General features: G+C 36.3%; 2 protein-coding genes across 2 annotated transcripts; both read left to right on the forward strand.

Moving 5' to 3' along the window:
* Positions 1–22381: 22381 nt before the first annotated feature.
* LOC138339284 (uncharacterized) lies at positions 22382–25251 on the forward strand. The gene is made up of 4 exons (XM_069290872.1): positions 22382–22584; positions 23517–23608; positions 23657–23919; positions 24940–25251. Exons 1-4 carry the CDS (start codon positions 22382–22384, stop codon positions 25249–25251), a joined length of 870 nt encoding a protein of 289 aa, XP_069146973.1.
* A 1357-nt stretch (positions 25252–26608) lies between these two features.
* On the forward strand, positions 26609–26983 carry LOC138339285 (uncharacterized). The gene has a single exon (XM_069290873.1). The coding sequence runs from the start codon at positions 26609–26611 to the stop codon at positions 26981–26983; it is 375 nt and encodes a 124-aa protein (XP_069146974.1).
* Positions 26984–27508: the final 525 nt, after the last annotated feature.

Here is a 27508-nt window from a genome sequence, read left to right on the forward strand (position 1 = left end):
TTACTTTTTATGAATAGTAATATTTTGATCTTTAATTCTCTAATTGATATTAATAGTTTATTATTTAATTTTTATCAAGGTGAAATATGTTATTCCTGTGAAATGTTATGTGTAAAGATTTTTTTTTTCAAATAAAAGGGAATGCACTATACATACCAATGAGGTATGTCTCTCAAACTAAAAAATAATAGTTTATATATGAAATTCACACTCTCAATAGTTTAGGTATGTAAATAAAACAAAAAAAGAATAGATCAATTGTGTTATCTCTAACATAATTGTCAACTGTAGTGTCTTATTTGTCTCCTTTGGAGAAAGTCACAAGTTTCTAGCTTGATTATTCAAATGCTACTCATAGATGATAAGGTTTTTTTTAGTACACATATATGATAGGATGAACTATGGAATTCATCTCAACGTTTTTTTAGCCAGGTGGCCAGTTCATTGTTCGTCCCCCGAGAAGGTGAAGGTGAAGATATATTTCCTTGTTAATGATCTTGTCAAATATAGTAGGAGACTCTGAAGGAACAACAACAAGCATGGCCCATGGCTGTACCCCCCCTCCCCCCGCACGCATGCACGCACGCACACACGCACCCACTAGCTCACACACAAATGTGTATATATATATATCTGTTGAGTATCATTAACTAATAAGTCATTTCTGAACAAGAAACCTTACTTGTACTACAAAAAATATTCTCTCTATATACTCTTATAGTATCATTGAATAATGAGTAATTTTAAAACAAAGAAAACTTATTGATACCAATAGAGTGTACATATATAGTGATTTAGTATCCGTTAAGCGAAATTATCAGTCTTAATGATACCGATAATATATATATATATATATATATATATATATATATAAACCAATTTAATATTAGTTAAGCAAAATTATCACTTGTAATTCGAATTATTTAGGGGGACATTAATGTAGGAAGTATATATTTGTAATTAATCTATATTGATGGGGAATTTGTTTAGTTTCTCCTCCAAGAAATTCTAATGGATCTTAGAGTTTAATGATAAATCAAACTTATGTGGTAGAGTCTAGTTTAATCATCAATGTCATCAGCGTATTGCATTAGTGAATATCATACCCATTATACTTCTACCGAATTAATGCTCCTAAAAATATAGAAATTAAAGTAAATTTGATACTAAAATCAAGTAAGAAGTCAAAGTATCGATGTTCAAATCGTACCAACTCATTATCTTTGAATTTACAATCGCATGAATTTATTCTATTCCGAGCCTATAGCCATAATATTACTCGTCACAATCACAAATTTCTATAATAATTCTTGTCTCTTATCAATATCAATTTAATAATGATATGTTTTTTTGTAAAATTTAAGAAATGTAATTATAGGGAAATTCATATCATACTTTGAAGAATTATAAGACAAATCAACATCGAGATGTGTACCTTCTAATTTGCAGTGGAAGTCATTGATTTTACAAATTTAACATGATTTCACTCAAGTCCCTCTTTGAATCACTAAGAGACAATCTTTTTTCACAAACCACAAGTCTTATATGTGTGTTGATTAATTTTTCTAGGATTGCTAGTTTTTCTTTTTCTCTGTTTCTCACGTTTCCTCTCCACCCTTTTTACATTTCATGTTCTTTTCAAAATACCCCGCTAGGGGTCTTTAAGGAGAGGTTGAACAATTACATGTCCTGCCTTATCCATTTAAAAGAAATTATCCAAATTAATTAATTAATTTATAAGACATTCAAAAGATTGGGTAAGGTCGGTCCACATGGGCGACCCACGACTCAAAACATACATCTCCCACTTCGTTCATAGTGGACTAGACCCAAGTCAATATTACATCAACAAGACACACAATTCATACAACAAATAACTCGTGCAACCGGTGAGCATGGCGAGCTTACCATTGAGGTTTTACAAGTTCTACATAAGAATCCAATCACATGTGGAAAGAATTCAATACTATTTTAAGGATACTATTACTCACTCTACCCAAGACGTCATTTACTACTTCAGTAGTTACTTATTTGATCCTTCAACTTCTTAAAGAGGTGAACTAGACTTCATGTTTAACTTTTTACACATAATTACACTCGAGTGTAATATCCGACTAATAAATACAAGTTGATTTGTTCATTTAATCATCTTCCTTTTTAGTCGAATCTATCTATTTCATATCAACTGCTTTCCTAGACATGTACTACATTGCCGAATCGCTCATGGCTATTAGTAACACACTAAAGTAGCAACACCGATTGAAACATCAAGAAACAAAAAAAGGTCAAAAGGTATTCATCGAAAAGTCATTTTAACTATTTAGGGTCTCACATGATGAAGTAGCTGGAAACCATTCTTTCATTGACCCATTATTCGCTTGACACACATGGTATGAAACCCTTGCTACAATGTTTCCACCCTATATTGTGTATGTCTCATATTTGATTATCCAAGATTGTATAAACCTCAGTCTAAACACTTCAAGATGTTAAATCCTAGTTTCTCTTTTTTAGCAATCCTTAAACTCATTTTTTGAGAGAAACTTTTGTCTGGCTGATAAAAAAAGTCGTAATATGGTGATAAAAAAACTTATCTCTTTATGTTTCCTGACATAAGAGGCGATTGCTCGTTTGAGAAAGACAATCTTGCAACTTATTTGACACATATTATATCTTATTAATTATCACATGCATACTATATTTGAGCATAAATTCAACAGTTTTATATAGAAGAGAATATTCTAACAATCAAGTCATTTTACAATAATGAAATATCATAATACTCTACGAAAACCTAGATCCTTAAAGTGTTTTTCAAACAAGTCTCTAGATATGCCTTCGTAAGAGGATAAACTATCATTTCATAAAAAACGAATAGTCCCTCATCGGTAATGGAAATGAAAATAGGAGAATTTAAATAAATAAACGCTCCTATTAATTGTTAAAAGGGTTGAAAAGAGGGACCCCCCTCGCGCCGTCGTCGTCGTCGCTCGCTCGCTTCGGCTTCGGCTTCGGCAAATGATCGATCGAGAGATAATTTTTTGGACAAAATTTATTTTAGTTATTTATTTAATAAATTAAATGGCCAAAAATTATTTTTCAATTAATTAGTTGATAACAGAAATTAACCGAAATGTTTTCAACTTTTTAGTTAACCCGACCCGACTCGGATCCGCACGTGTGACCCGTTTGAAATTCTGTTATATTTAAAAAAAAATAAAAATTCCCGCCACTGTTTTGAAAGGTTGCAACTGTCAGGAACAGTCAATACCATTTGAAAGTTTGCAACCTTTCATTAATGGTCGTGTCAATTATGAAAGGGTCGCAACCTTTCAGAATATATTATTCTTACCTATAAATACCATTCAGTCTTCAGAATATTTACTAACGAATTTTCTGATCTTCCTTCTTCTTAAAAACATATATTTCTTCGTGTACTTTCCTGCTGTGGATTGATTCGCTGACAGTAGAGTTTTTGGTATCTATACTCTACTAACTAAGATCATTTTACCCTGGGAGGTTATATTCCAAATCAAACCTGAGATACTAGAGGGGAATAATTTCCCCAATATCAGTGGTCAATACTACTTCCAAAATACTTAGCTCATATGGTTAAAAACATAACTTCTTTGTTTGATTTGAGATAATTACTCAAAAGTTTAGCTTTAAATCTCTCTTGAAATCGATGCCCCTTTCTTGATCAAAACTCTTTTGGAGATCTCAGTTTCCTCTCTTTTTAAACGTAAAAATAATTAATCTTGGGAATACTTCGTTCCCGTATTATCTTTGGAGAAATGAACTTTACTCTTACTCTTTATTCTACTCAAATCTTAAGTGTTTAAACAAAGTCAAAATGCTTGTAAATGACTTCATAAAATATGGTTCATGATGAATTTTGGACGTGAATGACTCAAGCCAAGGTTTTCAATAACCATAGATATAACTTAATTAATAGGAACTCAAAACTTCGGTGATACTACTCATGTCAAGAATACTCAATTAATAGGGTTCATGTAGAATTATGATATGAACTGCTCTGTCACAACCCAAAACGATACCCTAAAGTTAGGGTACAATCTTCGATTGTAACCGGCGTCGTCAACTACTTGGAAGTCTAAGACAAGACCTTTCATATCATTCATTGAATATACATAGTGAAAAGTAGTGCTGAATTAAAACTTTTCACAACGCTTAATATAGTCTTCAAAATCTCTTTCATATAAAAGTAATAGGAAATACTAAGTCTCAAACTCATCATATTAAGACACAAGAATACTTGGGACACGACCCATACTTCAAAATGCGAATATAGAAATACTAAGTCTATTACAATACTTTGAATGAAAACATAAAAGACATATAGGCCCTCGAGTCAAGTGAGGACATACTTCAACTTCTCTTGAACGATCTTCCAAGTCCAAGTCTTCACTTCTCCAAGCTCATCACCTACCAAAAACGAAATAGATATATAAAAGCATTGAGTTAGTAAAACCACATGTACTAAGTATGACCTTATGCATAAAAATGAACTTTATTGGAAACATGCATATTTTCATTTAAAAATCATATTATAATCATAATAACATCATAAATCAATTTAGAAACACATAAGATACTTCTAGCATGTAATTTCCTCCCTTAAAGTAATCCTAAGATTCAGTTAAGTCACACAAAGAGAGACCTCCCATACACCCTCTCTAGATTTGCCTAAAAGACCCTTAAGATTACCTATACACTACATACATACTTACAAAGCAATCATAAATATCAAGGTAAGATTATTCTACCAAAGGTGAACTCTATGTCTCACTTGAGTGAGTTGTGAAGCGAACGCCCATACAATCCCTTACAGACACACACTTAAGAGATCCTATAGACTCACTTATATAGAATCATGCTCATATAATACATCAACACACATGTGATATGATATTCTCCTTCCAATGGCTATCAAAAGACCTACTTAAGTAAATCAAGTAGATAACGTCCATAGTGGCCTCTAAGAGATTACCTAAATAGTCCTTAAGACTACCTAAGGCTTAGATAATGTCCACAAAATCAACCAACTTAACTAACTAGATTCATCCTAAAGACTTGCAAAGATACGACATGAAGAGATCATCCCTTATGCCCTCTCCACAATTTAACTAAGGAATTCTTAAGTCACTTTAGATTAGGTACTCATTTATTTACATACTCCTTAAAAAAAGTCATTAGTTAATTAGTTCATTAAGTCTCATACATCACATAAAGGATATTCAAATAATGGTGTTGGACAAGACCTAGGAACTCCACATAACACCTTCAAACTTTATTGTGCAATGTCTAGATAGCGTCCCATACAACCACCTCAACTCCATTAACTCCTCAAATGCTAATAGGTATTTTATACGATGAAAATAGGCAAGAGCAAACAAAGACCATTATAGAAAGACATGGAATCCGGAGTTCTATCCTACTCCGATGAGGTTGTTCTACTCGCCAATGAACTTGGACACATCCATGTAGGAACATGGTTAAAGAATATGAGGGGTCTACTTTGTAATATAGTCTCACACTTAACTATTACTACTTTCCCTTACCATACTCACTCGGTGCTAGCCTTAGTTCTCATAGATCAATTCTCATTAAGGTTCATATAAATGTGTCCCATATCTTGTTCATGACCCAAATATATTCAACCAACCACAGCAAGGTCCACTTGGGCATATCTCACTATGCCATCAAGAAGCTCGTGATGACTTTCCTAAGGGTTAATATTATTCCATTCTAGCCAAAGAACCTTAAGTCCATCATTCCATTACATTGAAGGATACTATTATGGCTTACGCTTCAACAATCTAACCTAACCCATAAGTCAAGGTTCCACATAAATGACCTTCGTATCATCATGCAACATCTCACCTATACTCATTTATTCTAGACTAATACCCCTTTAGGTTCCTAAGTAAGGGCATCACATATTCACATAAGCATCAAGTAAGGGACCCAGGTCTACCTAAACAAGACACAATATATTTCCATCTAACACAAATGGCCTATATTATTTAGACTTTTAGGAATGACCCTTAACCTATTTAGTCATCCTAGTCATTATCTAAACATTATCAAACTAACCATTTTATATTCATCTAGCCAATTTAGGATCAACCATGTATCAAATCTAAGACTACACACTTAAAACATAGCCATAACATAACATTATTAACTAAATAATATGAATAGTCTAACACATACTTTTACATATAGGTAGATATGATCACACATCAAAAAATCATTACACACGTAGACATATAAGTTCAAGTAGTTTCCAATAAGGCCATGCTCATCATATTGCATAAAATAACGTCGACAAGGCCACACCAATTGTAAGTAAAACACATAACACCGCCACCATAAGTGGACCATATCAATCACAATAGAATCAAAGTATAAGTAGTATCAAATTAAAGAAAATGGGGCGGTATACCTTCATCCCCTCATCCAAACTTCAATTCAATGACAAATCAACCAATTCAACATCACAAGGCCCTTACCCATGGCCATGAAACAATAATTAAAATCAATAACCATAAAAATCAAAGAATCTACATCTATTAAATGTAGGTTTTAAAATCTAAGATCAATTATATATGAATTGATTACAATTCTTATATCATTAGAAAGTCCATAAGAAACTCAATAACAATCCAACAATATTAGCTTAATATCAAGTAACTCAATGAGTAGTCAAAACTAGGGTTCATAGGTAATTTAGATTGAAATCATAAATACAATATTATTAGATCATAATTCAATGTTTAGAAATCATTTATGCAAGAAACTATGGGAGAATCATGAAATTGGACAATTTACTTTAGAAAACTTTGAAAAACATCTTAAGAGTTGGGCTCCTTGATGAAACGAGTTTCAAGGATCAAAAAAAATACCTCAAGGATGATAATTCTTCAATTTTATGAATAATTTTGACAAAAGAACCCCTCACCAATCTGCCTCTTCAAGTTGGACTTCGATGGAGTCTTTGGGATTTTTCTAAAAGTTTTGACTATATGATTTTGAAGAATGAGATATTCCATGTGATTATCCTTTATATACTTAATTAAAATACCAAAATAACCCTTAAATAACAGTCCATGACTTATTTTAGAAGTGGTATTAATTTACAATTCACCCCTTGACTTGGCAGCAGACCTGCCTAGAAGAACAGGTCGCGCGATGACTTGCCCTTGACGGGGTGTCACCACCTCGACGGGCCGTCACGGGCCTTTGTCGATGGAAACAGTTGCTGAAAAATATTCCATTATTCACACAAGGATAAGTACCACATGAAGATACCCTTTGACGGAGCATCACACCCATGACAGGCCGTTGATTGCTCTGTCGCCTGGGACAACCTGCACACAGATCTTTGGTCCTTCCTCAAGAACCCTTTGATGGTCCTTGGGAATAATTTCCCGTACATTTCCTACCCAAATATGATCTTCTATATGTTTAACACTTCTTACATGAATTTTATCCAAAAAGAATACATAAAATTCGACGAAACTTGCCTAAACGTACAATGTCGACTCAAGGTATATCTTTCGAACGCCATAGACGTTCTTGGTCGTTTGACCTATACACTTCACGGAAATTTAACCACTGCCTATACATGCGATTATTAATTCTATTAAGAACCTTAAAACACCATGAAACACACATAAACATATATAATCACACATGAGGCGCATAGGTGACATAGTCGTTGAACGTCTTGGTCGTCCCTTGACTTTGACTTCCAACACACCTAATACTTTAGCTACTTCCTATATACCATATATTTGAAATATTTAGGACCTTATAACATCAATACCGACATGCTAGGCACTAGTTAACCTAGGTCATTTGAGGGTCTTACAATCTCCCCCACTTGGACAACATTCGTCCTCGAATGACACTTGCCACTCTCCGAACACCTCCAAGATTAGAGACACATCTAGCAGATAATAACCATGACATACAACACATAATAAAAAAACATCCATTTCACATAGTCAAGAGATTCACAACACAACAAGAAACTAGAAACAATTCTATAACTCATTATGCTACTAAAACACACATTCTTCATTCCAAAAAGTAAAAACTCATTTTATACTCAATACCCTACTCATACACATTAGTTCTAACCACATTAATATATTTTTAGGACAACGAATCAATTAGTCATTTTCTCAAAAAAATTGCAGCATGCAGTTTTAATGCAACAGTGAATTTAAGCCATTTTAAAGCAACTTCTCAAAAGTTCTTATTTTAGACAATTCATGATATAGACATGCTAATATGCAAAGTGACATCATATATATGCAAAGTAACATCATATAAACACATATTACAACATAATTATAACTTTATAAAACACATAATGCAAGAAGTTAATGAAATTCAATTTCAACCAAACTCCTAAACATCACGCACAACCAACAAACTCAAGGACTTCTATCCTATCTACAAACCATACTTCCCCACTTAGAAGGAACTCATATCTTATCAAAGAAAGAGAATTTACCAACATTATCATCACTCTCCTTCTCATACGTCTTCTCCACTATAGAACGGAGTGAATATAAATGCCTCTTCATTGAATCATCATCCTTTGGAACACTAGGAGCAACTTGTTTGCCCTCTTTACCTATATAAGCAATCATAGGAAAATATCTCACTTTTTCCCCATCTTTAACACAACCAAAGCGACTCCCGATACCCAATAGACACTCTCCATAATGTTTCTTTCCACAATTTACACAAGTAGGCCTGTCATCCTTGGAACCACCTCCTTTCTCAACCTTGAACTTAGCTCTCCTAAATTCTCCATGGGATTGAACCTTCTTCTTAAATCTAGTTTGATCTTGACCACTAGCACCGCTCCTTTTCAAGCTTATAACCATCCTCCTAAGCTTAGAATCTTTAATTGATTGTGCATACACCATGAGTCTAGCTAGGGTCATATCATCGCAACATAGCGGTACAACATTCTTCTACCACTATGTCGGCTACCCCCGTCACAAAACGACTCATTTTATCTCTTGGATTGGATACAAGATAAGGGGCATACCTTGAAAAAGTTGATAATTTAAAAGAGTACTCCTCAACACTCATATTCCCTTGCTTGAGATTAATAAACTCCTCCTCCTTAATTTCTCTCCTCTCTCAGGATAAGTACATACCAAGAAAAGCTTCCTTAAATTCTTCCCATTCAATAGGAACCGATCCTTTCGGCCTATTATCCTTTCATTGAGTGTACCAAATTTGAGAAACATCCCTCAATTGGTATGGAGCCAACTCCTCCTTCTCCCTAGATGTAACCCCCATAGCACTCAAAACTTTGTACACTCCATCAAGAAACTCTTGAGGATCCTCATTTACCTTAAAGCCAAGAAAGAAAGGAGGATTCATCCTTACAAAATCTCTCAAACTAGATGTCATAGTGCTCTCCATAACCCTAGGCATCATATTCAAATTAGCTTGCATAGTCGTGAATCGGGCTATAGCAATCAAAGCCTCTCTAATCTCCTTATTAGACATTTCTGAAACCTCAATACCTCCTTCCACATTAGGAATAAGATCACCTTGGGGAGGCACTTGGGCATTTTGAGCACCTTGAACTCCTTGGCACCTTGAGGAACTTGTTCAACTTGCTCAACTTGAGGGGGAACTTCCTCATTCACCCTCTCCTCTTCCAACCTTACAACGGCCATCCTTCTAGTATTCATCTCCTAGAAAACAGAAGGATAATCATAACATTTACTCTACAACACGACATAGGAGTAGAAAAGAATGGAAACACTATCGTCTTATAGGCTCTTGCGCATAGATGTGTCGCAACTCACACCAATGGTCAAGACTCTACTAGACGTGACTTAATGAGACTTATTGATTCCTAATACTACTTTCACCATCCTATGCTCTGATACTAATCTTGTCACAACCCATACCGTATCCTAGAATTTAGGGTATAATCTTGTATTTTAACCGGCGTCGTCGACCTCTCTTAGGTCTAATACAATCCCTTTAATATCATTCATTGCATATACATAGTGAAAAGTAGTGTGAAATTGAATTTTTTCACAAAAAATAATATAGTCTTCAAAATCTCCTTCATATAAAAGTCATAGGAAATACTAAGTCTCAGTCTCATTATCTTAAGACACAAGAATACTTGGGACACGACCCATACTTGAAAATACGAATATAGAAATACTTAGTGTATTACAATACTTTGAATGAAAACATAAAAGACATATAGGCCCTCGAGTCAAGTGAGGACATACTTCAACTTGTTTCGAAGAATCTTCTAAGTCCAAGTATTCACTTCTCCAAGCTCCTCACCTACCAATAACTATATAGATAGATAAAATCATAGAGTTAGTACAACCACATGTACTAAATATAGCCATATGCATAAAAATCATGCAAATGGACTTTATTGGAAATATGCATCTTCTCATTTAAAAATCATATTATAATCTTAATAACATCATAAATCAATTTAGAAATACGTAAGATACTTCTAGCATGTAATTTCCTCACTTAAAATCATCCTAAGATTCACTTTAAGTCATACAAAGAGAGACCGCCCATACACCCTCTCTAGATGTGCCTAATCGACCCTTAAGATTACCTATAATGAGTCACATACATACTTACAAAGCAATCATATACATCAAGGTAAGATTCTTCTACCAAAGGTGAACTCTAAGTCTCACTTGACTGAGTTATGAAGAGACGACCCATACAATCCTAACACACACACTTAAGAGATCCTATAGACTCTCTAAGATAGAATCATTCTCACATAATACATCAACACACAGGTGATATGACATTCTCCTTCCTAAGGCTATCAAAAGACCTACTTAAGTAAATCAAGAAGATAACGTCCATAGTGACATCTTTGAGATTACCTAAATAGTCCTTACGACTACCTAAGGCTTATATCATGTCCACAAAATCAAACAACTTCCCTAACTGCAGTCATCCTAAAGACTTCCAAAGATAACACATGAAGAGATCATCCCTTATGCCCTCTCCACACTTTAGCTAAGGAATCCATAAGTCATTTTAGATTAAATACTCATTTATTACTCCTTAACATAAGTCATTAGTTAATTAAGACTCATATATCACATAGAGGAAATTAAAATAATGGTGTTCGACAAGACCTAGGAACTCCATATACCACCTTCAAAGTCTATTGTGCAATGTCTAGATAGTGTCCCATACCACTACCTAAACTCCATAAACCCCTAAAAGTGTTATAGTTATTCCATATGAGGAGAATAGGAAATCACCGACATAGAACATGAATAGAAAGACATGTAATTCGTAGTTCTATCCTACTTCGATGAGGTTGTTCTACTTGCCAATGGCAAACTTGGACACATCCCATGTAGGCACATGGTTAAGGAATATGAAGGGCATACTTTGTAATCTAGTCTCATATTTCACTAGAACTACTTTGCCTTACCATCACTCGGTTCTAGCCTTAGTTCACATAGATCAATTCTCATTAAGGTTCATATAAATGGGTCCCATATCTAGTTCATGACCCAATTATATTCAACCAACCAAAGCAAGGTCCACTAGGGGCATATCTCACTATGCCGACAAGAAGCTCATGATGAATTTCCTAAGGGTTAGTATGGTTCCATTCCAGCCAACTAACCTTAGGTGCATAATTCCTTTACTTTGAAGGATACCATTACGGCTTACGCTTCAACAATCTTAACCTTACCCTTAAGTCAAGGTTCCACATAAATGACCTTTGTATCATCATGATAGTTCTCACATATATTGATTTATTTTATACTAAGACACCTTTAGGTTACTAAGTCAAGACATCATATATTCACATAAGCATCAAATAAGGGAACACAATCTACCTAAAAAAGAAACAACATACTTCCATTTAACACAAATTACCTATCTTTCTTTAGACTCTTAGGAATGACCCTTAACCTTATTTAGTCATCCTATTCATTACCAAAACATTATCAACCTAACCATTTTAGAATCATCTAGCCAATTTAGGATAAACCATGAATCAACACTAAGACTACACACTTAACACATAGCCATAACATAACAATTTTAACTAAATAGTATACATAGTCTAACACATACTTTCACGTATAGGTAGATATGATCATACATCATAAAATCAACTACACAAATAGCCATATAAGTTCAAGTAGTTGCTAATAAGGCCATTCTCATCATATTGCATAAAATAACCCCGACAAGGCCAAGTCAATTGCAAGTAAAACATATAACACCACCACCATAAATGGATCATACCTTTCACAATAGAATCGAAGTATAATTAGTATCAAATTAAGGAAAATGGGGCATCATACCTTCATCTCCTCATCCAAACTTCAATTCAATGCCAAATCAACCAATTCAAAATCACAAGGCCCTTACCCATGGCCATGAAATAATAATTCAATGCAATAACCATAAAACTCAATGAATTTACATCTATTCAATCTATGTTTTACAATATAAGATCAATTAGATATCAAATTATTACAATTCTTATATCATTAGAAAGCCCATAAGAAACTACATAACATTTCAACAATGTTAGCTTAATATCAAGTAAGTCAATAAGTAGTCAAAACTAGGGTTCATAAATTTACATAGGTTCATAGGTAATTTAGATTGAAATCATCACTACAATATCAATTAGATTATAATTCAATGTTTAGAAATCATTTACTCAAGAACCCTTGGTAGAATCATGAAATTGGACAATTCACTTTACAAAACTTCCAAAAACATCTTGAGAGTTGGGCTCCTTGATAAAACGAGTTTCAAGGATCAAAAGCCATACCTCAAGGATTATATTTCGACACAAAAACCCCTCACCAAGCTTCCTCATCAAGTTGGACTTCAATGGAGTCTTTGGGATGTTTTAAAGAGTTTTGTGTTTATGATTGTGAAGAATGACGTCTTCCATGTGATTACCCTTTATATACTTAATTAAAATGCCCAATTAACCCTTAAATAACCATACATGACTTATTTTATAAGTTAGGAGAATTTACAATTCACCTCTTCACTTGGCAGCAGACTTGCGCAGGAGAACAGGTTGCGCGATGATTTGTCCTTGACGGGGCGTCACCACCAGGACTGGCCGTCACAGGCCTCCGTCGGTGGCAACATTGGCTGTCCAACAAAGGGACCCTTTGATGGGGCGTCACAGCCACAACAGGCCGTTGACTGTTTTGTCTCCAGGGTCTGCCTGAGAAAGCCTGCACACTGACTTTGGGTCCTTCCTCAAGGATCCTTTTTGTGTTCCTTGGGGATAATTTTCCAGACTTTTCCAACCCAAATATGACCATCAATATGTTTAACACTTGTAACATGAATTTTATCCAAAACAAACACGTAAAACTCAAAGAAACTCGCCTAATTGTACAAGGTCGACTAAAGGCATATCTTTCGAATGCCATGGACGTTCTTGGTCGTTTACCTCCAAACTTCACAAAACTTTAACCACTGACTCTACATGATATATTAACTCTATTAATAGCCTTAAAACACAATGAAACACACATAAACACATATAATCACATATGAGGCACCTAGGTGACTTAGTGATCGAACATCTTGGTCGTCCCTTGACGTTTGACTTCCAAGACACCTAATACTTTAGTACTGCCTCTCTACCATATATTAGACATAATTAGTAACTTAGAACATCAATGCTCTATTTAATCTAGGTCATCTTCGGGGCTTACATACTCAACTCATAGACTCGAAGATAGTTCTGATTTCAAGAATGTTTGACCTATGTGTTTCTTCAGAATTTTGAGCATGAAAAATTCACATTAAGGTCTTAATGGGTAACATTTAATAGTCCCATGATTATAATAATTATCTCAAAAGGGATTAGAAACTCAATATTTAACACTTAGAACTTGAAGATACAACTACTCTTAATGATACTCAATTTACAGAGATCATGCAAAATGTATGGGCATGAACGGCTCAACTGAAAGGTCTAGATAAGGAACCCATGTATAAATATATCCTTATTCTCTTACTTCCACAAAAATTAATCCAAATCAATTGCTAATTCCGAAGGAATTACAATTGAACTCAAAGGCTTTTTTGAACTCTACTCTTAACTCTCCATTGAATGTGAATTACGAATTCAAGAGTTCTGGATCGTGTCATGGAGGATATCATGGTAACAAGGAATACTCATGAATATATTCTCTTCATCCTCATACTCACTTGCTCGAGTCTTGAAGCGAGTTATTAGAAATCGTAGAAGGTTCCTCAAATGGACTTTCTAAGAATGTTCACAAGAATTCTTAAAATTTAACTCTCAATTGTAACCTAAATTTGAATCACGCATTCAATTTTATGATCAATCTAGTAATGATTTTTGGTTTTTAGAAAAATCTTAGAGTATTTAGAATCGAAAAAGAGTAATGGTACCCTTCGTAAAAACTCAAACGGAGAAATCGATTGCAAACTGGACCAGATAGGCGACCCTGGGTCAATGTGTGGCATGGGGAACCAGACCATAAAGTTCAGTTCATACTCTGAAGAAATCTAGGTGGCGCAACGCACCATGCCTCAACCCAAAAGACTCGACGACATTCTTTGCTCATTTGCTCACCCTAATTTACCTAGAATCGAACGGTTTCCTCCCCAATCACTTGGATTGATTACTTAACATAATTACACTCAAATCTAATAAAAAATAAATCACTAAATTTTATCTCGAGAATTCTTCAAAACCCCAAAACAACAAGATTTAGAATGAACAACAAGAACACCTATCAAGAACTTATAAAAGCTCTGATCTTTCAACTTCAAAAATGAAAATTTTGTTTAAAATAACAAGATGGGTGTGTCATTGAACTAAACCAACACTATATAAACTGACATACCTTATAAGAGTTAAACCCATGGCAATAATCAGCATCAAGACGCAAGAATCTGGACGAACACTTGATCCTCTCCTCTTTTCTCCTCTTTTCTCTTCTTGAACTCTAAATTAAAAACTCTAGGTGCATATTAGGATTATAAAACTAAATCTAATAAGATGAGAACCCTATTTTATTACTAAAAACGAATTAAATTTGATGGGTAAGGAAAAGACCAAAATACCTCTCATTATTTTTGGATACCTCTCCTTAACTAGACAACCTAACTTCGAAAGGCCAAATCTAACCCATCCATACTCAAAACATAGGACGCCTACATCATAGATATTTCCTAAGTATCTTGTAGGACGCCTACTTCATTTTTGTTATTTTCAATTTAGTTTTTTTAGAACTCAAGGTGCTGCATCTACTGACCTGAACTTAATATTAAAGAAATTTTCAATTCTTTCACAAAAACTGACTCATTACGAAGGATGGTTCAAATCTTAGTTCAAACCTTTTTGGGGTGTTACATTTTCTCCTCCTTGGGGTCATTTGTCCCCGAATGACGGCTGTACTTGGTACAGAATGGAGTTACTCTTACCAAGGTCCGAGTCTAATGGTACACTTTCACTATATTAAATCTTATCCCAAATAGGGATTCTCATCCCAAGACTATTACTCTTTACCACCATATTCAAACTTATTACTCTAAAAGATCCATTAACTCCTACCAATTAACTCCTTAGGATCCAACTAATGACTCCCATTTAACTATTTCTCATTGTAAAACCTCATCCTCCTCTTCTTACACACTTAGAACCTTAGTTGGAATTATTAAATTATCACTATCATGATAAGAGAATCAACCTCCTCTTTCTAACATCACTCAATAACAAGAATGACCTCTAAAAAGATATCCCCCAAACTCTTTGAAACTCATTATTATCTTACTCTCAAACACTTGACTTGATTCTCATCTTTTCAGTTCTTCCTTAGGTCTAAAGCTAACACTTGAAAGCTATGGACCTATTCCATCATCTCTAAACTGGTCTACATCCTCTTTTACTCTAACACCTGAGAGAAGTTTATCTCATGACTACCGAACTCCAATAGGTAGGGACTAAGAACTCTTTATAAGGTGTTTCACTTAACCTTTTCTGATTACATACCCTCTCGGTGCACCTCTTAATGCTGTTGTTACTCTTGTGAATTAGCCACACTTCACTTCTCTAATATAAAGGTTAGGGTCTGTCACTTGTACTACACATCTTTCATTGCAACTAATATTTCAATTCCTCACCTGCTCTACGTCAGCCTACAAGATATAATCCGAAGAAAGACATTATCACCCTCATGTTGCCATTTTTCAATCATGTCACTCATCTCAAATACAAACATTATGTTCATTAATAAACCAAAAAATCAATATGATTGCTCGTCTATTGCACTATACTTCATTACTTGATCAGTTCTATAGCGTTTTGAATATTATGGGCTCTCCCTCACAATATAAGCCTAGCTTTGATCTATCACTTCATAAATACTTTTCTCTCTTATTCAACACATGAATTTTGTCTCCTCTAATACGATGACACATGAACCTCAACTCTATTTTGATTAACAAATATATTCTGTATATCATCTTGACTAGCAACTCTTACTCTACCCACAAAGAACAATTCCTCATCAATAACTATCTCCCTTCCTAGGATTACTAAAGCTCTGCATATTTTCCTCTAACTCTGGGCACTTTCACTACTATTTCTTATGATCTCGTAACTTATGCAACCTTTTCGGATGAAAATACTACCCAAGCTATAATATACCTTTTCATAAGGATCTCAGCCGAAACAAGACTTAAGGAAAATACTGCAACTTGCTTTTAACTTACATGTACTATTCGTAAGATTATGAGTTCTACACTCTAAAACTGAACACTTAACTTACTCTTGGGTTTCTCTCATGACCCTCTAGAGTCTCATGACTTTTTCAAGACTCTTTCTAAGAACAACTCATTGAATAAGGACTTGTCTTTTCAATTCAACAGCCTCTAGTATGACGGATATTCAAATGAATTAATTAGAGAACACACAAGTTAAAATAAATCAGTATGACATAACTCTCTTGCACGAGTAAGCATAAAAGAGGGGAAACTTTTCCTGAATGTCTCTACTTCATTATTTATAGAAGTCTTGACCTCAAAACCATAAATAAGATCCTTTGCACGAATTCATAGACATATTAGGAAACTTGAAATTTGTTCTTTGATACCAAGTTTGCACGACCTAAGCCTATACCTTAGACGTGGCCGGCACTCGAGAACCATTAGTGTTAGGACGCTCAAATTGAAGTAAGATGAACTAGAGCATCACATGAGTTTTATGAGATAATTACTTGTTAAAATAATGAAATACAACCTTTGAAGTAAGTTTTTATATATTTTTGAAGTTAAACTCCATAGGACGACCAATACGTTCGAAAACTAGTCTTTTAGTGTGCTAGTGTGTCTTTGATTGTTGTATATGATAGGGCGTGTTGTTTGGAGATAAAATAAGTGGATCTGACCCTAGTGTACTAATAATCGTTCTTAGGCTCAACAGGTGTGGGTAAGAATCCCCGAGAACCACCCTAAAGGTCCTTGAGGAGGACCCAAACGATTGGACAAGAGGATGCCTTGGCAGCTGATGGAGATTACCTCGAGGGAATGGATACGTGTCGTGGACCTGTTCCCCCCAAGGAAAAATTCTTCCTCCGGGTGTCAGACTCCTTTATCCCACCTTCCTAGTTTTTTAAGTCATGGAATACCTCCGTGACGCGAAGTTGTTCCCTAATGAAAATTCCAAAAATGATAGTTAAGTTTGACTTATTAAAAAAATGTCCAATTAATTTAGAGGTGTTTAGGGCTTTTAGGGGGGTCGGTTAGAAATGGTTTTAAAGTCATCTCTCCCAATTCCCATATAAAAACATGATTACCCAACGAGATATCAAATATCCAAAACCTTCTTATCTTCAAAAATTTTCTATGTAGCAGCCCTAAAAATGGATAAGATAAGAAATGCTTAATGTGTCGAGAATGTCTATGATTAGACCAGTGTTAACACAGACTGATGCGTGTAGAACCAGACCTCAGAACCCTTGCTACATCCAAGCCAACTAACTTGGGGAGTTATCTGAGCTTGAAAGGTTGGGTCCAACCATGCAGGGCTCTCGAATACGAAGATTTACTTGAAAGAGTCTTTACCGGACTTAAAAAGAGGAAATCTTTGGTTTGAAGGGTCTAGGGTAAAATGGTCTTTTTCCTGACTAAGGGCATTACTGTAATTACCATAAATATTTAATTAATAATCTAATTAATAAAGTGAAAGGGCAAATTTGGGAGAAGGAGCCAAAAATAGGCTCATGAAGTGAAGTCTTGCTCCACCTGGGTTCAAACCTAGGTAGAAGCAATGAACTAAAGTGATTTTTATTTATTCTATTGAATTAATGTAATTAAATAATAATTCTTATTCATTAGCTGATTTAAAATAAAACAGAAATAAGATTTTTATTAAAAATTGACTAAGTCCTTAAATTAGACTCCTAAGCCTCTTACAACTCCCACTCTCGCATGTTGATCAATCCACTCTCATACTCAATCTCTCTTATTCTTTCTCACATATTTTCTCTGCCAAAATAAGATACAAAATCAGAAAAAATAAACCAAGTTCTCCACACTTGAAAAACTAACACGAAACCACAAGAAAACAAACGTTAATCGCACACTAGGCTAAGGGAGGATCTCATTCGAGTGGAGTTGATATTGAGAAGGGTTAGACGTGTTCTTGGGTGAAGTTTTTGGCAGAAAGTCACAAGTTTAACGTCAAAAAGGTATCGATTTTCTTATATCTTGGTCCCTATCCCAAGAGGCCCCTTATGGTTCATATTATTCATCTGAAAACTAGGATTGTTTCCCCTTTTGCATGCCCCTGTAACAAGCTCCCAATGAATCGTAGGTTTGATATGATTGCTGGTAGATTTAGGTATATTCTATGTTTTCATGATGAATATGATTATGTTTGTGTAGTTGAAATCATATGAAATACAACCATGTATTTGAAAGTATGTGCAAGTGTATGCGTGTGCAAATATGTAACAATGAATGAGGTTTTCGGACTAAGGCTTCAATTTGATAATGTTTTGGTTGTAATTTTACGTGCATAAACCTATTTAAATCGTAATGTTCATTAAAATGGAAGTGTGACTGATTTGAGTATCAATATTTTGGCTAAACGAATCTATGAAAATGCACCGTAAAAGTTGTTAAATAATCTATGAATTCCCTAAGATTTCAAGTGAAAATGTTGGTGAAAATAAGCTTAAAAAATGACTACATTTCAAGCAAACTTACAAGTTTAGTTTAGGCTAAATGTAGAGGAATAAATCTGAAAATTTAATTGAGTATAAAGGGATGAGGCCACCAGGATTCGAACCTGTTACCTCACTCGTGTAATGCCTTGAAATCGCCAGAAAAGAAACGGGGTCAGCGAGAATCGATATGGGTTATGCTGGCTGAAAATGTAGAGTACAAAAATTAATAAAATAAAATGAGAGGCATGGGAATCGAACCCACGACCTCCAGGAAGCGAGTGAAGTAAAGGAAAAATAAAATAAAGGTAATGTGAGGCATGGGAATCGAACCCACGAACTCAAGGCTGTGAAGGAGAGTAAAGGAGAATGGGAAAATAAGAAAGAAAATAAAGTGAGGCTGTGGGGGCTCGATCCCACAACCTCACTGCCAACACAGAGATAGTCAACATTTAAATGAAATTAAACTAAGGAGACTGTGGGAGGTTCAACCCACAACCTCTAAGTCCCAAACGAATAAAAGAAAAATAAAGAGCGCTTGTGGGGGTTTGATCCCACAACCTCCTGGTTAATGCAAAATAGACAACAAAAAAAATAGCAAAATAAAAGGGGACTGTGGGGTTTCGCACCCACAACCTACGGCCAAGGGAGAGAGTTTTTAAAGAGAAAGAACTAAAAGAAATGTTGATGTTGGGGCTCGATCGAGGGTCCCAATGTCATGAGGACTAAAAATATAATCAAGGAAAAATGTAAGTGTTGTCCAAGGGATTCGAACTTGGGTTCCATTGCCCAAATTTCCGTATTGATACATAAGTCATATGCGAATAAATGTTCAAGAATAATGCCACCTACTTAGATCGAAATCGAGATCTTGGCATACATACAAGATACATAATTCTGGTACTACACAATCTTAGGAAGATATGAGTTACTTAATAAACTATGAATGAAGACTCATGGCTTGTATAGACCCATAAAGTCTAGCATACGTTTAGAAAAAAGTGAACCTAAGATGTATGTAATGAAATGAAGTGACCCTAAAAGGGTTAAGTTAGAGTGTAAAACACACTAAATGGCCAAGTGCATTGGCATACGATGAAATGATTACTATGTAATGAAATGATGAAACCCTAGAATGGGAAAGTAAGAGTGTGAAACACACAAATGGCCAAGTGCATTGGCATATGAGGAAATGAACATTCATGTAAAATGGGGTCAGTAATTATGAAGAGCAATTGTGCTAATGTTAATGAATGTGGTGACAACATGATATTAGGCTACTGTAAAATATGAGAACAATCTCAAATGAGCCTAAGTAAATGCCTACCAAAACGTACTAACCTATGAGAGTGTAAAGTAAATGAAGAGATCAATCTCTATGAAAACTCTAATGAAAGTTTTGATATTAACACACTTAATACTAATGATGAGATGATAAATCATCTATTGAGATATGATGTCATCATATTAGAAGCCACTTTCCATGACATATGATTTGAATGTAATGGAACTTTATACTGAGCAACGATAGAGTAGCTATGAGCGGTGATGCCTTCTTTCGGTAAGGGCAGAGGTTCACGTAACTCTTATGGGATGAGATTGTTCGGCTTTCCGGGTATGGGTTTCCTTTATAGCCTTGAACCTATACTACAAATATAGGGATTTGGCGGGGTTGAATTCCCATGTACGCTAGCATGTTTTGGGTCACTTTGTCCGGTGATTCCACCTCTTTTCGGTGTGGGGGAGACACTGGATTTCATGATGCTCACATGATCTATGTTGGTTAAAGTTAAAGTTTCCAATGAATGAATGAGGTCAACCTCAAATGATACACATAATGAAATGAATGATACCGAAGGTATTAGGATAGGATAATCAAGAGGTCATCTAGAATTAAGTAATGATACTAGGTCATTCTTGATCATTGCATGACGAACCAGATGAAAGTCTTAAACTACGTCCTAGTTATAGCTGGTTTTCGCACTACCTTATGAATAAAGTGAAATGAAGTACGTAACAATAAACAAAGACGAAACTGTGTTTGCTAAAGAAGTCTCCTAGGTCGAGTTGCCATATATTGAGACCTCATTCTAGGAAGTCTTGATGTCAAGTCTATGATTCCAAGGTCTCATCGCATATGAATGAATGAAATGAAAAATGTTATGTGCTATATTCAATATGTTATGTGCTATGTGCAAGATGTTATGTGTTGTTTGCAATATGATAAGTATGATGATGCATGTTACTCTCATGGAATGATTTTCCTAATCCAAATGAGAAAAGTTCACTCACTTTCTAAATCCAAATTTGGAAAGCTCACTAACTTTCCTAATCCCAATTTGGCAAGTCCACTTACTTGACTTTAAATAATCATGTTGTTAGGAAAGATCAATTCTTACTCATTCATGTCCTTGGTGCGTGCTTTTATACACCCATACTTAGTACAAGTATGTACTAACCCTATAAAACTCTACAATTTTAGGTACAGGCACAGGTGAACGCTAGAGCTAAAGGTTGACTATGAAACTATCTGGACGTGGAACATTCATTTGGACTTGGTAGGCCCTCATGCCTTCGAGGATCCTTGTCCATTATATTCTAGATTAGTCATAGGATTGAGCTAGAGGAGTATGTTCCACTAGCATTTCTTTCCGCTTTTGTTCAGACATTGTATTGGTGCCATTTTGGCAAGTATACATTTAATGCTACATTAAAATATTTCTTTCACTTGATGATCTTAATGTTAGATGGTTGATGGTGAAAAATTATGAACCTAATATAATTATTAGTATGTATGTTAAGAAACAATAAGTTTCAAATTTTCTGCTAAAATTAACCTAGACGAAGTAAGAATGATGTAAGTAGGCTTGTCTGCGACCTCTGAGAGGTCAATCATGCCGATCTCGTCTAGGGTTTATACTCCGGTCGGGACAATGTTGGTATTAGAGCACTAGGTTAAATTCCGAGGATAATAAGTTCAAATCAACCACATTAAGTAGTTTGTAAGTCATGGTAGTGAAGTGCACCACTATCCTGAATTAGAGAATGCATGATGGGTATATCCTTCTGTTATGAGCATGTCTAACATCAATTCTTATTGTTTTCAGAGAATGAATAATAGGAGGAACGTTGGTCAAAGGAGAAGAGGTGCAGCTGCTGGGGGCAATCAGGTTCCACCCCAGGCTCCAACTGAAGAAGTGGATATGCCGGTTAACCAAGCTGGGTTGAGTGATGTAGAGGTGCGGGCATCTCTGGTGCAGATGGCACAGGCCACCACTATGCAGGACCAAGATATGAATGCCCTGGTCAACCGGTAGGATGTTCAGAGGGAGAACCCACCGGTTCGTATCATGGCTAACAGGTAGAGAGATTTCACGAGGATGAATCCTCCTATTTTCACACGATCTAAGACTTCAGAGGACCCCCAAGAGTTTATGGATTAGGTGCATAAGATTTTGGTGGCTATGGGGGCCATAGATATTGAGAAGGCTGACCTGGTTTCCTATCAGCTCAAGGATGTTGCACAGACTTGGTGCTAGATGTGGCAGGATAGCCGAGCTTAGGGTGGAGTTGCGATCACTTCGAAGTTATTTAAGACATCCTTCCCGAAGAGACTCTTTCCCATGGGGATGAGGGAGGCAAAGTTTGAGAAGTTTATCAACCTTAAGTAGGGATCAACAACAGTCAGGGAGTATTTCGTGAAGTTTGTTAAACTATCAAGGGATGCTACGTCCTTGTATCTAACAACAGGGATGAGATGAGTAGGTTCCACACAGGAATCAATGGAGATCTGGAGGAGGTGTGAATGCTCCATGATAACATGGACCTCTCCAGGTTGATGGTGCGTATCCAGCAGGTAGTGGACAACCACAAAAAGAGGGGAATTCATGACACTAGAAGGCATAAGCCTCAAGATCAGGCAGGACCCACCCATGGAGGCCAGAGAACCAATTTTATTGTCCGTGAATAGCCCAGGTTTAAGAAGGGGCAGTAGAGTTCTTGGAACTCTAATTCTAAGAGGAGTACAACACCTAGAGGAGGCAGACTTGAGCCCAATAAGGGCAATAGAGGTGAGATGCAGCGACCCAAATGAACTGTGCCAAGTGTGGTCGTGCTCAAAGTGGAGAGTGCAGACAGGGCACTAATGCCTGCTTTGGGTGCGGTAAAAGTGGGCACATGGTAAGAGACTAACCATAGAAAAGAGGTCAGTCAAGAGGTTATGCTCAGCCTAGGCCTAATTCACAGGGTGCAGCAGCAGCCGAGCCTCTTAAGAGGAACATATTCTATGCCTTTGAAGGTCAAGGAGGAGCCGGAGAAGTCCGCTGATGTGGTCACAGGTATGTTGCAAGTATTGTCAACTTCTGTTCATTCTTTACTTGATCTAGGATTTACGCTTTCCTTTGTAACTCCTTTTCTTGATATCACTTTTGAGATATTGGTTGAAGTTCTGCATGATCCTATAGTGGTTAGTACACCTTTAGGAGAAAATGTAAGAAGTGATAGAGTATACAAGGATTGGCCAATAGTTGTAAGTGGGAATACTATGTGTGCAGACTTGGTTGAGTTACCCATGCATGATTCTGATGTTATTCTTGGCATGGACTGGCTTCACAATTGTCATGCTTTTTTGGATTGTCGTAGTAGAGTGGTGAGATTTTGTTTCCCTAATGAAAAGGAGCTAGTTTGGGAGGGGTACAACTCGAGTCATCCTAATCCCTTGATTTTGAACCTTAAGGCCAATAAAATGATGTCCAAGGGGTAATTATGTCATATTAGGAGTTTTAATGATATAGATCATGGCATTCCTTCCATAGACTCAGTGCCCGTTTTGAATGAGTTTCTAGACTTATTTCTGATGATTTGCCTGGAGTCCCTCATCCTCGAGATATTGACATTGCTATCGACTTAGAACCCGATACTAAACCAATTTCAATTCCTCCCTACAAAATGTCTCCAACTAAACTCAAAGATTTTAAGATGCAATTAAAAGATCTCACTGATAAGGTTTTTATTCTGCCGACCATATCCCCTTGGGGCGCTCCAGTGTTTTTTATGAAAAAGAGGGATGGAACCCTTAGAATATGTATCGATTATCGGAAGCTCAACAAAGTCACTATTAAGAACAAGTATCCACTTCCCAGAATAGATGACTTGTTTAATCAACTCTAAGGATCTAGCTTCTTGTCAAAAATTGACCGTCGTTTAGGGTACCATCAGCTTAGAGTTGGGGATAGATATCTCAAAGACAGTCTTCAGTACCCGTTATGGTCACTATAAGTTCTTATTTATGATATTTTGTCTCACAAATGCACCTGCTGCATTTATGGATTTTTATGGATCTTATGAACAGAGTTATCCGTGATTATCTTAATTCATTCGTCATAGTATTCATTGATGACATTCTCATCTACTCTAAGACCAAGGAAGAGCATGAACAACATTTGAGACTAACCTTCTAGGTACTTAGACAACATCAGTTGTATGCCAAATTCAGTAAGTGTGAATTTTGGCTGAGATTAGTGACCTTCCTAGGTAATGTTGTGTCCCACCAAGGTATCGAAGTGGACCCCAGGAAGACTGAGGTGTTAAGAACTGGCAAAAAACCCTTACTCCCACAGATATTCCTAACTTCTTGGGATTGACTGGTTACTATCGCAGGTTCGTGCAGGGATTTTCTTCTGTTGCTGCACCACTAACAACTCTGACTAAGAAGAAGGCCAAGTTTGGATGGATAGAGACTTGTGAGAAGAGTTTCGAGGAGCTCAAAGACAGACTCACTTCAGCCCCGATGCTTACTTTGCCTAAGTGTCTTGAGAATTACATTGTTTATTGTGATGCATATAGGGTTGGTTTGGGTTGTGTTCTTATGCAAGGTGGTAAGGTGATATATTACGCGTCCAGACAACTCAAGGTTCATGAAAAGAATTATCCCACTCATGACCTAGATTTAACAATTGTGGTGTTCGCACTGAAGCTGTAGAGGCACTACTTGTATAGTGTGCATGTAGATGTGTTCACAAACCACAAAAGTCTGCAATACGTGTTCACACATAGGGAGTTGAATCTACGTCAGCAGAGATGATTGGAGCTGCTGAAGGACTATGACATGAATGTCCACTACTATCCAGGTAAAGCTAATATTGTAGTTGATGCTTTGAGAAGGATGAGCATGGGAAGCATAGCTCACATTGTGGATGAGAATAAAGAGTTATTCAAAGATGTACATAGACAGGCCAGACTGGGTGTGCCATTTGTTGACTCTACTAGTGGGGGTGTTTCAGTTCATCCTAGTTCTGAATCATCCTTGGTAGTTGAAGTCAAGCAAGGTCAGCATCTCGATCCTGTGATGATGGAGCTAAAGGACTCAGTGTTGATAAAGATGAATGAGTCTTTCACTTTTGGAGGTGATGACATACTTAGATATCATGACAGGGTGTGTGTGCCAAAAGTGGATGATTTGCGGACTAGGATTACTGCAGAGGCCCATGGTTCCAAATATTCTCTATATACAGGTTCCACCAAAATGTATCATGATCTTAAGAAGATTTATTGGTGGTTTGGCATGAAGAAGAATATTACAAAATATGTGGCTAAGTGTCCTAATTGTCAACAGGTTAAGGCAGAATATCTTAAGCCTGGTTGTCTTAATCAAATTATTGAGCTTCCAAATTAGAAGTGTGAGGCCATTAATATGGACTTTGTGGTTGGTCTTTCGAGGACTAGGAGATAGCATGACTCCATATGGGTTAGTGTTGAACACTTTATCCCTCTGAAGTCCATTTATAGAGCTAAGGATTATGCAAGACTCTACATTGATGAGATTGTGGGATGGCAGGAGATTCCTTTGTCTATCATTTTAGATAGAGGAGCTCAATTTACTTCGCATTTCTGGAGATCTTTCCAGAAGAGCTTCAGCACCCAGGTAAAGCTTAGTACTGCCTTTCATCCTCAGACTGATGGTAGGAAGAGTGCATCATTCATCCATTAGAGGATATGTTGAGGGCATGTGTGATTGACTTCAGGGGTAGCTAGGATGACCATCTGCCTTTGATAGAGTTCTCGTATAATAATAGTTATCACTCCAGTATTGGGATGGCACTGTTTGAGGCACTGTATTGTAGGAGGTGTAGATCTTCAGTTGGGTGGCTTGAGGTTGGAGATTCATCCATTTTGGGTCCAGAGATCATCATGAGGCCTTAGAGAAGGTCAGAGTGATTAGGTATAGGTTGACTACTGCTTACTGTTGGTAGAAATCATATGCAGATAATAGAAAATGACCCTTAGAGTTTTATGTTGGTGACCAAGTCTATCTGAAGATATCACCTATGAAGGGGGTGATGAGGTTTGGCAGGAAGGGGAAGTTGAGTCCGAGGTATCTTGGGCCATACAAGATCCTACAGCATGTGGGTGAGGTGGCCTATGAGTTGGCATTGCTTGCGGATCTAGCTTATATCCATTCAGTCTTTCATGTATCCATGTTAAAGAAGTGCCTAGGTGATCAATCATCGAGTCTACCTGTGGAAGGTTTAGGGTTGATAGACTTGTCCTATAAGGAGGCTCCTGTTGAAATCTTAGACAAACAGGTCAAGCGGCTGAGAAACAAGGAGGTTGCCACAGTGAAGGTATTGTGGAGGAATTATCTTTTTGAGGGTGCTACGTGGGAGTCCGAGGCCGATATGAGATCTCGCTACCATGATTTTTTTAGCTCTTGAGGTTAGATTTCCTACTCTGAAGTCTAACTTTCCTTATCTCTCCATTTTTGTTGTTATTGCTTGACTGTGCATAGTGATTATGTTATGATCTGACTGGCATTACGCTAGATAGTAGTAGTGTTATTCGGGAACAAATGTTCCTAAGGGGGGGGGGGATAAAGTAACAATCCAAAAAATGGATAAAATAAGATATGCTTAATGTGTCAAGAATGCCTATGATTAGACAAGGGTTCACACAAACTGATGTACGTAGAACCAAACCTCGAAACCCTTTCTACAGCCAAAAAACCTAACTTGGGGAGTTATTTGAGCTAGTAAAGGTTGGGTCCAACCATGTATAACTCTCGAATACGAAGATTTACTCGAAGAAGTCTTTACTGGACTAAAAAAGAGGAGATCTTAGGTTTGAAGGGTCTAGGGGTAAAATGGTCTTTTTCCTGGCTAAAGGTAGTATCATAACCCTAAATATGTAATTAATAATCTAATTAATAAGTTGGAAGGGTAATATTGGGAGAGGGGACCGAA

This window comes from Solanum lycopersicum, chromosome 11 (assembly GCF_036512215.1).
Source record: "Solanum lycopersicum chromosome 11, SLM_r2.1".
In the NCBI taxonomy this organism is placed as follows: domain Eukaryota; kingdom Viridiplantae; phylum Streptophyta; class Magnoliopsida; order Solanales; family Solanaceae; genus Solanum; species Solanum lycopersicum.